Below are 13,888 nucleotides of genomic sequence, written 5' to 3'. Positions count from 1 at the left end.
TGTATCAGATATTGATATTACATCTCTAAGTATCAGCAGCTTTCCGGAAAACCCAGATGAAAGCGGAAGATTTCAACAGTCAACCAGCAGAACACTCATAAAATTTGGTTTTCCACACTCTTGACCCGCAAATTCTATCATGTGCTGTTGGTGTCTATCTTCGGGTTTTTGAATAGGCTCAATCGATTGAATAATACACTCCGATTAAAATATGTTCACCTATAGCTTCAACAAAACTACGCACATCGGACTCAAGCCTTCTTCTCCCCCTGCGACTTGATCCTAGTATACATCGCATTGATCTTGGCACTCGGCACCCGTGCTGGCCAGTACAAGCTGGCGTATGACCACAAGTGTTTGCGGGTTTTCTCGTCTGAATTGTTCGCGCCCGGGCTTTCGATGAAATCACCAATCGTGCCCAACTCGTGTCTTAAAAGCGCGGCCCATTCATGTTTGTCTAAGCCTTTGTTTCCTTTGTGTAACTTCATCAAAGATTTAGCTACGGGCTTTAGTGTTGCCTTACACTGTGCCTCATCCATGCTCGCATACTCCAAGAAGTCGTCATCATCGGCTGTTTCGGTCTTGATTTTCATTTGATCCCCATGATGGGCCTTGTGTTCAACCAGTTTGGTCTTGGTTGTCTCGCCATTGGATTTCTTGGTCTTCGTCTTTGGGATACTGGAGTCAGATCCCTGACTCAGTCTCTTGCCATCTTTCAGCCCGGGGACTTCCATCTTCACCTTCCTTATCCTCTTTTTCAGAGGGGCAGACAGTACACTTGATGCGTCATCCTCGCCTCTTAATATCGTGAACAAATAGTCAACTCTTCTGCCCAAATGTACCGGGCCTGGGACCTTCTTCCCCGCATTCTTATTTTGAGCATGTTTTGCGTCTCCGTTGACCTTGCCATCAGGTTCATTCCCTGATGTCGAAGGCACAGTTTCGGACAGTGCATCCTTCTTTTCGGCAACTTTACCAGGCGCTTCCAAATAAAGTTTGTTTTGCAACCCTAGGATTGGGTCATCTCTAATCTGAATCCATGATCCGTAGCCGAACTTGTGCACACCGAGTAGAAGCATGGCGTCATCTTTTGGAGACCATTCGCAATTCCAATTCAGGACCAGCTTTGGTGCACGCGGGAGCACGAATGTGTGAGGCTTTTCGGCGGGAATTAATGACTCTAGAAGCTTCATGTCTGGAGGACGAGTCAAAACCAATTCAGCATTAATGTTCTTAACGCCCTGATATTCAAAAAGAACAGCCTTTTTCTCTTTCTTCTTGGCCAACCAAAGGGCAGTAGCGCTTTCGCCATCATCATTGGCAACTTTCAGGTCCTTCGCCTTTCTTTCCAACTCAGCAAGGGCTTCGCTTCTTCTTGCCTCTTCTTCTCGGACCAATTTCTTCGACATGTTGATGATCTCATTGTACGCGTGTTTGATCAAGACTGGGTTTTTGTTGGAAATGCTTCCGTCTTCAACGAGTTGATTCCACTTGCCGCTTAAGTCACCAACCTTCAAAATTGCCCTGTAAAGCCCTCTTATCTCACGCTCAGATAACTCATGGTGTTCCTCTGCCTTCTTTTTGGCGGCCTTTCTCCTTCCTCCATCTTCCTCGTCATCGTCTTCCATTCCAGATGTATCAGGAGTGTCGCCTTGGAGCTTTTTAACAGCTGCTCTCCTTCTCGAGTAAATAGCAATCTGGTCATTAAGGTATGTCTCCTCAGCCCTCTTTTTCTCCTCCTCTTTGAGCTTTGTTAGCTCATCCTGGGGGATTATATCGTCCCATTCAACGTCAGCCTTGTAGTCCGTCACCTCGAATTGTTTCAAAAATTCTTCGGATCCCAAATTTGATTCGCCTAGGTCCGGAGTGGTTACATGGTCCTCGGCGCGGCTAAGCACATCATCCAAGTTCAAATCCTCTAGCTTCTTTTGGTTGTCTGAAGCAGCAAACATGTTGGCAGCACCAAACTTCAAGATCTGGGAGAGTTCACTGGAAGTGGGCTCGTTTTTGTTCTTTTTGGAGGTGGCCGGATCGGTCATGCCCAAGGAAATGATGGCATATTCAAGAATCATCTTTTTCCTGGCTCTTTCCAAGATCTCCTCCTCCACAGTGTCCTTGGATACAAATCTGTAGACCGAGACATGTTTTGTCTGGCCGATTCTGTGGGCGCGCGCCATGGCTTGCAAGTCTGCCTGCGGATTCCAATCGGAATCGAAAATAATGACGGTGTCGGCTGTCATCAAGTTAATACCCAAGCCACCAGCTCTCGTTGAGAGAAGGAAGACAAAGTCTCTCGAGTCAGGTGCGTTGAAGTGGTCAATGGAGATCTTTCTTTGTGCGGACGGAATACCTCCGTCCAAGCGCTGGAACTGGTAACCCTTGATTGAGAGGTAGTCGCCCAAGATGTCCAAAATCCGGACCATCTGAGAGAAGATCAACACCCTGTGGCCCTCCTTTTTGAGACGCGTCAAGAGCTGTTCCAAGAGCACCATCTTGCCCGAGGACATGATGAGGCCCTTCAAGATGGTGTCGCGGGACGCCGAGCCGGCTTTGGCCAAGAGGCGGTCTTCTGCACCGTCGAACAAATACGGATGGTTGGAGGCCTTCTTCAACTCGCTCATGACGTTGAGGAGGGAGATCTGGGAGCCCTTGACCCCGGAGTTCAACGCGGCGTAGTTCTTCGTGATGATGTTCCGGTAGTACTCGGTCTGGAGGTCGGACAACTCGACACGCAAGATGCGCTCGGACTTCGACGGGAGAGACTTTTCGACGTCCTTCTTCAAGCGGCGCAAGATGAAGGGCTTGATGCTCAGCTGCAAGTGCTCGATGTACTCCTCCTGGTTGTCGTCCGGCGCGTCGAAATCGATCTCCTGGTCGATGCTGAACCTGCCCGGAGACAAGAAGTCGCACAAGGCGGCCAACTCCTTGATGTTGTTTTGCAAAGGTGTGCCCGTGATCAAGAGACGGTTTGCGACCTTGAACAGCCGCAAGGACTCGTACAAGGAGGACTCTGCGTTTTTCAAGCGGTGGGCCTCGTCCACGGCCAAGAACTGCCAGCGGAACGCGCCGAGCTCGGCGCGGTCCTTCAAGATGTACTCGTAGGTGGTCAACAAGATGTTGAACTTGGGCTTGCGGCTGGCGCCGTAGAACTCGTAGTCGCGGATGGTGCGGCGCGCCTCGGTGTTGCCCAAGTAGTAGAGGCAGTTGAGGTCCGGGGCCCACTTCTCGAAGGTCTCCTGCCAGGCCGGGATGGTGCTCAAGGGCACGACGACGAGGTGCGGCCCGTTCTGGCGGCGCGCGTAGATCAACCAGGACAAGAAGGCCACGGTCTGCACGGTCTTGCCGAGCCCCATCTCGTCGGCCAAGATGCCGTTCTCGTTGCGCAGCCAGAGGAACGCCATCCAGTTCAAGCCGGTCAACTGGAAGTCGCGCAACTCGCCGTTCTTGATGAACGGCGGCTGCTTGCTCAACTTCTCGAAGCGCGGCCGCTGGCTCGAAGGGTACGTGGCCAGGAGGTTCGGGAGCATCTTGGACTGCAAGCGCTGCTGGTACTTGGCCACCTGCTCCGGCGCGTCGCGCGCCACCACCGCCGCGTCCTCCCACAGGCACTCGTGGTAGTAGAGCCGGCGCCACTTGACGAAGTACTGGAGCTGCGAGGTGCCGTCGCCCAACTCCACGCGCGCGCTGTCCACGATGCGCTCCGCGCACGTGTACTCGGCCTGCTCGTCGCGGCGCCGCTCGCGCTCGATGTCCATGGCCTCGAGCTCCTCCTTGGTCGTGAGCGGGTCCGCGCGGATCTCCTGGTCCATGGCAATGTACTGCTTGATGTAGTTGTCCACGCGCCGGAAGCCCTTGGCCTCGCGGAGCGCCGCGTACGGCTCCCACGTGTTGTGCAAGTGCGACTGCTCCGCCCATTTGATGCGAAACTCAAAGTCCCGTCGCGCGTCGCCCGTGGCCGTGGCGTTGTCCGCGTTCGGCCGGTGGTCCAACACCGCGTCGATCGCCGCCAGGGGCTCCTCCTGCATCGCCTGCTCGTAGTAGTAGTAGTCGCCGCCGTCCTCCGCGTCGCTCTCCATGAACTCCGCGTCGTCCGCCGAGTCCACCGCGTAGTTGACGGCGCCGCTGTTGCGCGTGGAGAAGCGCACCTCGGCAGGCGCCGCGGCGGCAGCCTGGCGCTTCGCCCGCGGGTTGGCCCGTGCCCGCTTGCGCCCGCCGGCACTGCCGCGGGGGGTCTTGTGGCGCGGCGCCCGCGGCCCGAAGTCCGCGTCCGAGCCCGACTCGTCGTTGTCGTCGATGTCGTGGTCGTCAATGTCGTGGTCGTTGTCGTTGTCGCCGCTGGATTCCGCGTACTCGTCGGCCACCGCGCGGCGGCGGCGCCGCGGCACGGGCGGCTCGTCGTCCAGCTCCTCGGCGAACAGGGCGGTTTTCCTCTCGCGGCCGGAGCGGCGGAGCCCGTAGAGCTCGGGGTTGGCCTCGATCTCGTCGTCCAATTTCGCCATGGCGGGGTGCGGGCGGTTTATGTGGGGGCCGCCCGAGGGGGGTGGCGGCGTTCGGGGCGCTTCTGGGGGGCCTGTTGTGGCTGGCACCGGCCTGCTTGGCGGTGCGCTGGGCGGACAACCGCGGTCTGCAAACGCCGGCGGCTAAAGCGCAAGAAACAGGGGGTGCTGGCGGCACGTGACAGCGGCTCGTCTGTCTTTGTGGTCTGCCTGGTTCCGAAAAAGGCAGAGCGGGGCTCCGGTATTCTGTTTTCCTTTTTTGGTTCCACTGTGGGGCCTAGTGGGAGACGGAATACCTGCTGGGGTGGGCGGCTAATCGTGGGCTTGCCGGTGCGATTTGGCTGCCTTTTCGAGCGGTGTTTTTGCTGTGATTGTGCTGTGATTTGGCTGCGTTTTTGCTGCTGTCTTGCTTTTCTTGTGGCAATCCCGCTGCTGTCTGTTGCTCTTGGGCTTCTGTCTCTGGCTGTGGCAGCTCTGTAGATATTGGCGGCTGTTTTGGCTGCAGTTTTCGCTGCAGTTTTCGCTTTTTTTGGGCTGCTTTTGGGCTCCGCTTTTGCACCTCTGTGGGATGCTAGAAAAATTCAGGAGACGCCGGGATCAGACTCTGCTGCTTCAAAAGCACGGGCGGATTGTGCCGTTGAATGGGCGTGTTTGTTTGGCGGCCGGTAGGAAAAACAGGTGGGAGCGAAAAAAATTCATGCGAGCGACGGCTCCTGGATTTGGGTGCAACACGTTCGACGCCGGATTCGGGGGCGCCGGTGCAGCGCCACGTTTCGTATACTCACATAGTATTATCTCTATACAAAAAACCCGGCGGCAGAGCAGCAAGACCACGCAAAAAAAACTGTTTTCCTCCCGGCGCCTCTGCGGGCACCACTCTCGGCGCTTCCGCGGGCCTGCCACGCGCTGGGGGGCCTGGCGCCGCCTCGCCGCGCTTCAACCCGCAGTCAAGATGCGCAGGGGCATCGACGGGACCGGGCTGGCCACTGATATGGAGACAGGCTTCCACCGCCAGCGGCACACCCAGCGGACGCAGGCGCGGAGCACGACGCGTTTTCCCGCGTTCTTCTTCCGTCATGCTCTTGGCCCCACTGCGGTGGGGCCGGAGGACGTTCGGGCACCCGAAAACGGATCCTGATGCAGCAAATCGAAGCGCGGCTCTACCATCCAGACGCGTCTCATGGGCGCAGGGCGCAGGCCACGGCCGCGGCCAGGGCAGCGCTACTTGTCTCTGTGGCTGGGCGCAAAGGGCCATGCCGGTCTTCTGGCCCTGCAGCGGCGCTAGTACATGGATCTGCGTGTTTGATGCCACGCGTGCTGGGCACACGACAGTCGAGTATGCGTCCACAGGCGCCGGGTGCCCAGGCGTCCATCCGCAGCGGGTCTTTGATTGTGCTTGCGGGCGCGGCCGGGAGGTGTGTTTGTGGCCATTGCGCGTGCTGGCTCGGCTTCAGCCTGGGCCTAAAGATCGCCGTTGTTTGTGTCGTGCCGAATCTGGCCACATCTCTCCTGGCCATCCGTGGGCGGCTATCGAGCACATGCCCTGAACCCGCCAAGGGTGTGCACAAGCCAGCGGGAGTCTTCCATGTAGGAGGCACTGGCACGTAGGTGTACACAGCCTGCTTGTGCGTTTTTTTTTTCAAGTCATGTGGCTCGGAGTTTGGTGGGGCGAAAAGAATATTTTGGGCTGGGGAAAAGAAGTGGTGGGGACAAAAAAGGGAGTAGGGGTCAGGCGCGGACCCGCCCCTGATTGGTGGTTCGCGCACGCCCTTGGCCGCGCGCGCAGATTGACAGGCGCGGTGCTTGCTTAGTAAAAGGTCGAAATTGCGGTCTGTTGGTAGGGGCTCAATTGAACACCTTTGTGTATTAGCAGGATTCGTTGTTGTGCTTGCCGTGTAGAGATAGGTCCTGTTGTCGTTTGCAGTGTAGAGCCCGGGCCATTCTGATTATGTCGATCTGTAGAACCTGGAGAGCGTACTGAGAGACTCCAGATTTGATAAAAGAATAAATACTGGGGCAGCCGTCGCCAGTTATTACAAGTGCCGATCCACTGGTTTTCCCACGGTCTTCTGCTGGTTTTCGTTCGGATTTCGTTTCTCAGGAGCTCTGCTGGTTCTGTTTTTTTTGGAGCTAGTCATCTGTTGCCGGTCTTGATTATCAGATCGTCAATGTGCTAACTGTCCTACTAAATATTCACAGCAGAACTGTTTTAAATGATCTCTTTCGACCCTCACTCAGCAGATGCTTCAGGCGTGTCTCACAAACGGCTTCAGTAGGCCATCGCCTGTATGCTTTTGTATTACCTGCTACTGATTGGATATGGGACCAACAAGATGGTGCTCTGTGTTTCAGAAATCAAAGCCGAGAAAGAAGCAGGACTACGGTTCCAGCACTTCCCGGCGATCAAGACCTGTCGAGATAGAGACCACTGTTATACAGGAATGAGCCGAGGTTTTATGTAGTGCCTATAATTTGGTTTTCTCTGGCGCAGTTGGCCTGCCCTTTGTTTCATGCTGGCCACGCTGTCCATACCACGCTTTTTCCACACCGGCTTCACTGTATAGCATGGGAGAATGGCGATTGGAATTGCTGCTCACATCTGCTCTTTTTGTTTCGTCTTTTTTCGACGCCCGCAGCAATTCAAGAAAACGCTCTTGCAGCGATCATTGGAATTCGTACGCACCATATTTTTTCGCGATGTCACAATATAGAAAACTAGCTGTAGGACTTAGAGGTCATAATAACAAAAACGATCGATCTTCTATTTTCTCATCGTTTTTTTATTGATTTTCCTTCTATTGATTTTTCTTCATTGATTACAATCTACTTAAATTTTCATGTATTTTACTTTCTTCGCCCCCCCCCCCCCGAAACGCCATGTCCACCACGGAAGTACAAGGATGCCTGCACAAGAAAACTAAGCGACACGGTTTGGGATAGACGGGGTAGCAGGTGGAAATTAACAGACATGGCTTGGCCGAACCGACAGGCCGACTTGATAAATCAAGCTTGAGGGCCAAAGCGGGACTCTATACCGACACCCTCAAGAAGAGCACCTCCTTTTTTTGTGGACCCCTGTATTATTATTACTTGGTATTTTGTGATTTAATACCGAGAAGCCAGCATTGCCGCAATAATATATTAAACTTGCAAATGTACACAAAAAATGTAAATACAGAAAACCGCGACTTCCCGAAACCCGGCCGGGCCAGAGTCCCGGAAAGTACAACCCCCCGCCAACACCACTAAAAAAACTGCAGAAGCCCACATCTGGCCGTGTCTTCTAAGGACGGCAAGAGGGGCCGTCCAGCGACTGGCCAATCGCACGCGCGAGTTAGTAAGATGCTGAGACTTACGCTGGCGGCGCGGGGGTGAGTAAAAAGAGGCACTGAGTCTGGCGCAGAGCTCGGCATCCGCATCTCCAACAGCCATGCGAAGAGAGAGAAGCCGCGGTGCCTGCAGGACGCACTCAAATTTTGGCAAAATTAGAGACGGGAAAAAAAACGAGCCGTCCATTCAATCCACAAACACTCAGCCAGAAAGAATCTCGTAAGATCAAATGAGTGGCAGAGGCAAAGGCGTCAACAAGAACGCGCCGTCGTCCAAGGGAACGAGAATCGCCATTGTGTCCGCGGACAAGTGCAAGCCCAAGAAATGTAAGCAAGAATGCAGAAAGTCCTGTCCCGTCGTCAAGACCGGCAAGCTCTGTATCGAGGTGACGCCCGCAAGCAAAATCGCGTTCATCTCCGAGACGTTGTGCGTGGGATGCGGCATCTGCGTCAAGAAGTGCCCCTTCGACGCCATCAACATCATCAACTTGCCCACCAACTTGGAGGCCGAAACCACGCACCGGTACTCGGCCAACTCGTTCAAGTTGCACCGCTTGCCCACGCCCAGACCGGGCCAGGTGTTGGGGTTGGTCGGCACCAACGGTATTGGCAAGTCCACCGCGTTGAAGATCTTGGCCGGCAAGCAAAAACCCAACTTGGGCCGCTACGACGACCCGCCGGACTGGGAGGACATCTTGAAGTACTTCCGGGGGTCGGAGTTGCAGAACTACTTCTTGAAGGTGTTGGAGGACAACATCCTGGCCATCATCAAGCCGCAGTACGTGGACAACATCCCGCGGGCGTTGGCCAAGGCCGCGGTCAAGGACGTGGCGGGCATCTTGGAGGCCAAGAACCAGCGGCCCGAGCTGTTTGAGTACGTGACCAAGCTCTTGGAGTTGAAGCACGTGATGGGCCGGGACGTGGCGCAGTTGTCCGGTGGCGAGTTGCAGCGCTTTGCCCTCGGAATGACGTCCATCCAGAAGGCCAACGTGTACATGTTCGACGAGCCGTCGTCGTACTTGGACGTCAAGCAGAGATTGCACGCGGCCGAGTTGATCCGCTCGTTGTTGGACCCCACCACGTACGTGATCTGTGTGGAGCACGACTTGTCGGTCTTGGACTACTTGTCGGACTTCGTGTGCATCTTGTACGGTGCGCCCTCGGTGTACGGCGTGGTGACGTTGCCGTCGTCGGTGCGGGAGGGCATCAACATCTTCTTGGACGGCTTCATCCCCACCGAGAACATGCGGTTCCGCGAGGAGTCGTTGCAGTTCCGCTTGGCGGACGCCGCGGACGGCTTGATCTTGGACCACTCGTCGGCCTTGCAGTACCCCACGTTGCGGAAGACGCAGGGCGATTTCAAGTTGACCGTCGAGAAGGGCGACTTCACCAACTCGGAGATCTTGGTGATGTTTGGCGAGAACGGAACCGGCAAGACCACGTTCTGCAAGATCTTGGCCGGCGCCTTGGCCGCGGACAACGGCACGGAGGTGCCCAAGTTGAACATCTCGATGAAGCCGCAGAAAATCGCGCCGCGCTTCCCGGGCACGGTGCGCCAGTTGTTCTTCAAGAAGATCAAGGGTGCGTTCTTGAACCCACAGTTCCAGAGCGATGTGGTCAAGCCGTTGAATATCGACAACATCATCGACCAGGAGGTGCAGGTGTTGTCGGGCGGTGAGTTGCAGAGGGTGGCGCTTGTGTTGGCCTTGGGCATCCCCGCGGACATCTACTTGATCGACGAGCCGTCCGCGTACTTGGACTCGGAGCAGCGGATAGTGTGTTCCAAGGTCATCCGCAGATTCATCTTGCACTCGAAGAAAACCGCGTTCATTGTGGAGCACGACTTCATGATGGCCACGTACTTGGCGGACCGCGTCATTGTGTTCGAGGGCCAGCCGTCGCAGAACGCCGTGGCCAAGGCGCCCGAGTCCTTGTTGACCGGGTGCAACCGCTTCTTGAAGAACTTGAACGTGACCTTCAGAAGAGACCCCAACTCGTTCAGACCCAGAATCAACAAGAAGGACTCGCAGATGGACAAGGAGCAGAAGCTGGCGGGCAACTACTTCTTCTTGGACAACACCGAGTTGTAAGGGCGTGTTTGCATTATCCGGCGGTAGCAACCTCACGAGAAGGCCGCGTGCGCCGCGGGCCTACTGTGCCTGGTCCTCCTTTGCCTATGACGTGCCATGACGGGCTCCGGAGCAGACTGCGTATTGGGCGCCACCGAGGGTTTTTTTACTGGAGGCGGGATGTGTGGCCAGGCGGGGCTTGTCTCTTGTGGGCCCGGTCTGCCGAGGTTCTACGGGAGACGCCGTGAACGTGATGGTTGTTTCTACCGTCTGCATCCGTGCTAGGCTTGGGCCTTAGGGCGGCCTTATTTCGGGTCTACGTTTTGGGGTTTGGGCGTCTGCTCGGGAAGGTGTGGGTCATGCTTGACAGAAGCTTCGGAAGTGTAGTCCACGTTTTGGGCAGTTTCTTGTGCTTTGAAAATGGAGTCCCAGCATGGAGTCCAAGCTTTTAAGAAATGGAGCTTACGCTTCGAAAACGTTGGTCTGCGGCCTGAAAAGCTTCGTCTGCGCCCTGAAAAGCTTGGCCTGCGCTTTGAAAAGCTTCGCTCCTATAGAAAGCTCCCGCCTCTTCCGGTGGGTCCCCATGCCGGTCATTGCTAGAGCCGCTTCGACTTTTCTTGCGGTTCCGAATTTATAGTAACTAAGAATCATCATCGCATAGTGGAGCTCTGCTTGGGAGTCCAGTGGAGCCGCCTGGCTCGAGCACCTGACTGTAGCCTTATTCATAGGACGAAAGTGTACACATTTACTGTTGCTAGAGTGAGCGGTGGACACCGGCCATATGCAAATGGCTGGACTGGAAAGAGCACCGATTCTTATGGATACACCTACCCAGTCTGTCGGTAGAGCTTTGAATATAGGCCACTCCCTGAGTCAGGCTATTGAGTGAGGCCATGTATTGAGTCATAAACTGGTAACATGAATATCGTGTCCTTGATTATCTTCACACGACTAGGACGCCACTATGGGTCTACACAAGGCTTCCTTTGGAAATTTATCAACCTTTGGGTCAGCCAAGTGTCTTCAGCTGAACAAATCTGCATTGTATTGGTGATGTGTATCACTGTTATTACATTATTAGATCACTGTATACTTCATCAGTACACTGTATCTCTATGATCGGTCACTATACTAAATTACTGTACGATCTGTACCATCACTATACCGCATTAGTATACCTATGGTAGATTAATATACTATATCAATGTAATATACCACTATATCACTCTACTATATTATTATAATATACCACTATACTATAATACATCACTATGATATATCACTGTAATAGACCACTATATCACTGTACTATATCACTATAATACATCACTGCAATATACCACTATATCATTATACTATATCCCTGTTTCAATATACCACTGCATCGCGTCGCCCGTCATTAATAGGAACTTTACTAATAAAAAATACCAGATCTATCTCCAAATGATTTAAAACTTCAACTTGTCTACTTTAGAAATTCTAATTCTAAACCTTGTTATTTCTAAAACTAAAATAAATATACTATATCACTATGTTTTCGGTTTACAAGATCTGACTTTGTGTATGGATTAAAAGAAATTCGACCTCAAAAAATTAAATAATGTAGTAGCCTTCGATGAAGCAATAAGTGCCCAGTGGAGAGAACCAGCGACATTTAGTCAAGGAATGTTTAGTACAGACGCAGGAAGCTTAGAATTGTAATTGATAGTCTTGGCAGTCTTAGAGCCAGATCTAGAGAAGAGTCTTCGTATTTTAGATCGTCAACTGAATAAGACATGCATATCAAACAAAGACTATTCGAGAGCAGCTCGTGAAAAAATAAACCCCAAACATACTCACATTTACAGGATCATGCAAACTCCACCTCGGTGAATATTCACGAGCGCAGAGAGTCAACTGAGCAAGTTCGTACTTTATTTGACGCTGCATCACTCCACATCTCCTCTTGCCCACTCCTTCTCCAGATCTGATAGTGAGACTTATCTTCATTGACTGTGTCTGAATTAACTGATGATTCACTCAAAACTTTCCTTCTTCAGAGAGTGGTCCGGTCACTGCTGATAGATTGACTCTCAAGAGCTCTGTGCTTGTCAGCTCTTCCACAACTGATTCTCTGGCTTTTAATGTAACATAGACAGCAGCGGCTCGCCACCTCATTATTATCATAGGGTTAGATCTGGGGCTATCACGATAGAGAACGTATTATGAGAATACATCATTCAAGACCAGCATCCAATTGTTGAAATAGTCTCCTTTTTTTGAATACAGTAAGAATGATGGTCCTCTTGTCCACAAACTCCGATTGAGGCATGGGCAGGTGCTTGTTCGGGTAAATGTCTACAATTTATACATCTTAGTATTCGCACCATATTAACGAGCCAAAGAAAGCAGTAGGATAATTGTATACTTGTCCTTCATTGAATGCTTCTTTAGGCCTCCTTGAAAAACTGACCTCTTACCAGGGCACAAAAAAAAAGCCGACGCCACAGAAGCCCTATTCTCTGCAAAATCGTGTAGCACACTGGGGAACCAGTCCTGGCTAGCCAATACCGAAAGTTTCAATTAGACGATGGTCTGGGTACTCTTTGCGAACTCACAAGATTTGAGCTGACTGTCACCACAGACTTTAAGGCGTATGCTCTAGGAGGCGGAAAACTGCAAAGAAAAGTCTTTAAATCCCCTTGATCGTTCAAACTGATATGACTACCACAGAAGACTCTTCCTAGGAGTCAATAAAGGCGTGAAGAAAGCCGTCTGCCCGATCAGCCGAAAAACCCAGGCCCACTTAATACAGGTACGTGCGTGGGGGCTGTTCAAAGGCTTTATGTAACATGGCTTTGTTTCTATGGAAATGACTCCAAAAAGATAGTCTATCGAGTATCAGCGGAAGGTTCTATATGAGTTTGTCACATTATGACGAGCCTGCCTGACCCGTAACTTGAGTCATCATCAGCACTACGTTCCGCCAATCCAACGACCTCACGTCCTCAGAATTTCTGTCCACATTTCCTTCGGATGTTCCCATACATTTATTATTGCGCACATGGTATGCGCGTACGGCTGACAGAACACACACCAGAAAGATCAGCAATAAGTCTGATTTTCAATGGATCTAGAAAGCTTGCTATTGAAGTTAAGGAACTTATTAAAGCATTTCTAAATGATGAATTAAAATTAACATAAAGTGAAGATGAAATTCATATCTTATATCTTATATCTTATATCTTATATCTTATATTTAAATGATACATAAATAAGTATGTTTATATTAAATAAAATACTATTATTTTATTCAATAACCGTAGATGAAACATATTACTTTTGTACAAATAAATTACTTTATGTAATGAATAATAGTAAAATATGATAGTTTATTACGGGGAGATTATACGTGATAGTTTCCCATCATACGGCTCTCCACAGTGAATATTCTTTATTTCAAATATTTTTTTAACAAGTTTGTTATACTTCGGGTTTCTTTTTGGATATTCTCCTTTTTTAAACTTTTCACACTATCTTTTCAAGAATTTATCGAATTGATCTAAGATAATATCCCCGACAGCAAAGCTGCCGGGTATGTTAGCTATTAGAGCTGAAAAAAAAGAATACAATCGAATAATTTTCTACCTGCCATATATGGATCATTGAAAAAATGATAAAAGGGTTAAAATCAAATAAAAGGTGAAGTTGATTTTAAATGCTACAAATACAAAGGTGATATCGGTCAATGACATCTTAGTTAAATATTTACAATAAACACAATAGTTAATACTTAAATATTGAGGTTATTTAAAATGAAAGATGATCAATATTTATTGATTAACTAAATATATAATAATTTAATGACCTCCAGTTTATCCTTGCGGGGTAATGAAGTATTTTACGATAACTAGTTATGATAATATGATTTTGACTATACTCTAAGATGTAAATACTCCCCTCGTATTATCTGATATATATATATATATATATATATATTATTAGAATTTAGTAT

The 13,888-nt window shown here is 50.9% G+C and overlaps 5 protein-coding genes across 5 annotated transcripts; 2 read left to right on the top strand and 3 right to left on the bottom strand.

The window, feature by feature from the left end:
• Positions 1-251: 251 nt before the first annotated feature.
• Positions 252-4,025, bottom strand: METBIDRAFT_38817 (chromatin-remodeling ATPase; the record flags this gene model as incomplete). Its single annotated transcript, XM_018857052.1, has 1 exon — positions 252-4,025. One exon carries the CDS (start codon positions 4,023-4,025, stop codon positions 252-254), a length of 3,774 nt encoding a protein of 1,257 aa, XP_018712897.1.
• Positions 4,026-4,818: 793 nt separating this feature from the next.
• On the top strand, positions 4,819-6,413 carry METBIDRAFT_152968 (uncharacterized protein). Its single transcript, XM_018854581.1, has one exon. It carries the CDS (start codon positions 5,138-5,140, stop codon positions 6,041-6,043), a length of 906 nt encoding a protein of 301 aa, XP_018712896.1. The 5' UTR covers positions 4,819-5,137; the 3' UTR covers positions 6,044-6,413.
• Positions 6,414-8,051: 1,638 nt separating this feature from the next.
• On the bottom strand, positions 8,052-8,306 carry METBIDRAFT_39834 (uncharacterized protein; the record flags this gene model as incomplete). Its single annotated transcript, XM_018857187.1, has 1 exon — positions 8,052-8,306. The coding sequence occupies one exon, from the start codon at positions 8,304-8,306 to the stop codon at positions 8,052-8,054; it is 255 nt and encodes an 84-aa protein (XP_018712895.1).
• A 639-nt stretch (positions 8,307-8,945) lies between these two features.
• Positions 8,946-9,551, bottom strand: METBIDRAFT_38783 (uncharacterized protein; the record flags this gene model as incomplete). Its single annotated transcript, XM_018857046.1, has 1 exon — positions 8,946-9,551. The coding sequence occupies one exon, from the start codon at positions 9,549-9,551 to the stop codon at positions 8,946-8,948; it is 606 nt and encodes a 201-aa protein (XP_018712894.1).
• A 1,165-nt stretch (positions 9,552-10,716) lies between these two features.
• On the top strand, positions 10,717-11,059 carry METBIDRAFT_152952 (uncharacterized protein). Its single transcript, XM_018854580.1, has one exon. The coding sequence runs from the start codon at positions 10,813-10,815 to the stop codon at positions 11,011-11,013; it is 201 nt and encodes a 66-aa protein (XP_018712893.1). The 5' UTR covers positions 10,717-10,812; the 3' UTR covers positions 11,014-11,059.
• The last annotated feature ends 2,829 nt before the right edge of the window (positions 11,060-13,888 follow it).

This window comes from Metschnikowia bicuspidata, assembly GCF_001664035.1.
Source record: "Metschnikowia bicuspidata var. bicuspidata NRRL YB-4993 chromosome Unknown METBIscaffold_2, whole genome shotgun sequence".
In the NCBI taxonomy this organism is placed as follows: Eukaryota; Fungi; Ascomycota; class Pichiomycetes; order Serinales; family Metschnikowiaceae; genus Metschnikowia; species Metschnikowia bicuspidata.
The sequence above is the reverse complement of the archived record's forward strand: the minus strand, read 5'-3'. Positions and strand labels throughout refer to the sequence as shown.

Bases quoted from the DNA above. Each gene is read 5' to 3' on its own strand.
- METBIDRAFT_152968 (XM_018854581.1), top strand. From the start codon at position 5,138: ATGGGCGTGTTTGTTTGGCGGCCGGTAGGAAAAACAGGTGGGAGCGAA.
- METBIDRAFT_152952 (XM_018854580.1), top strand. From the start codon at position 10,813: ATGAATATCGTGTCCTTGATTATCTTCACACGACTAGGACGCCACTAT.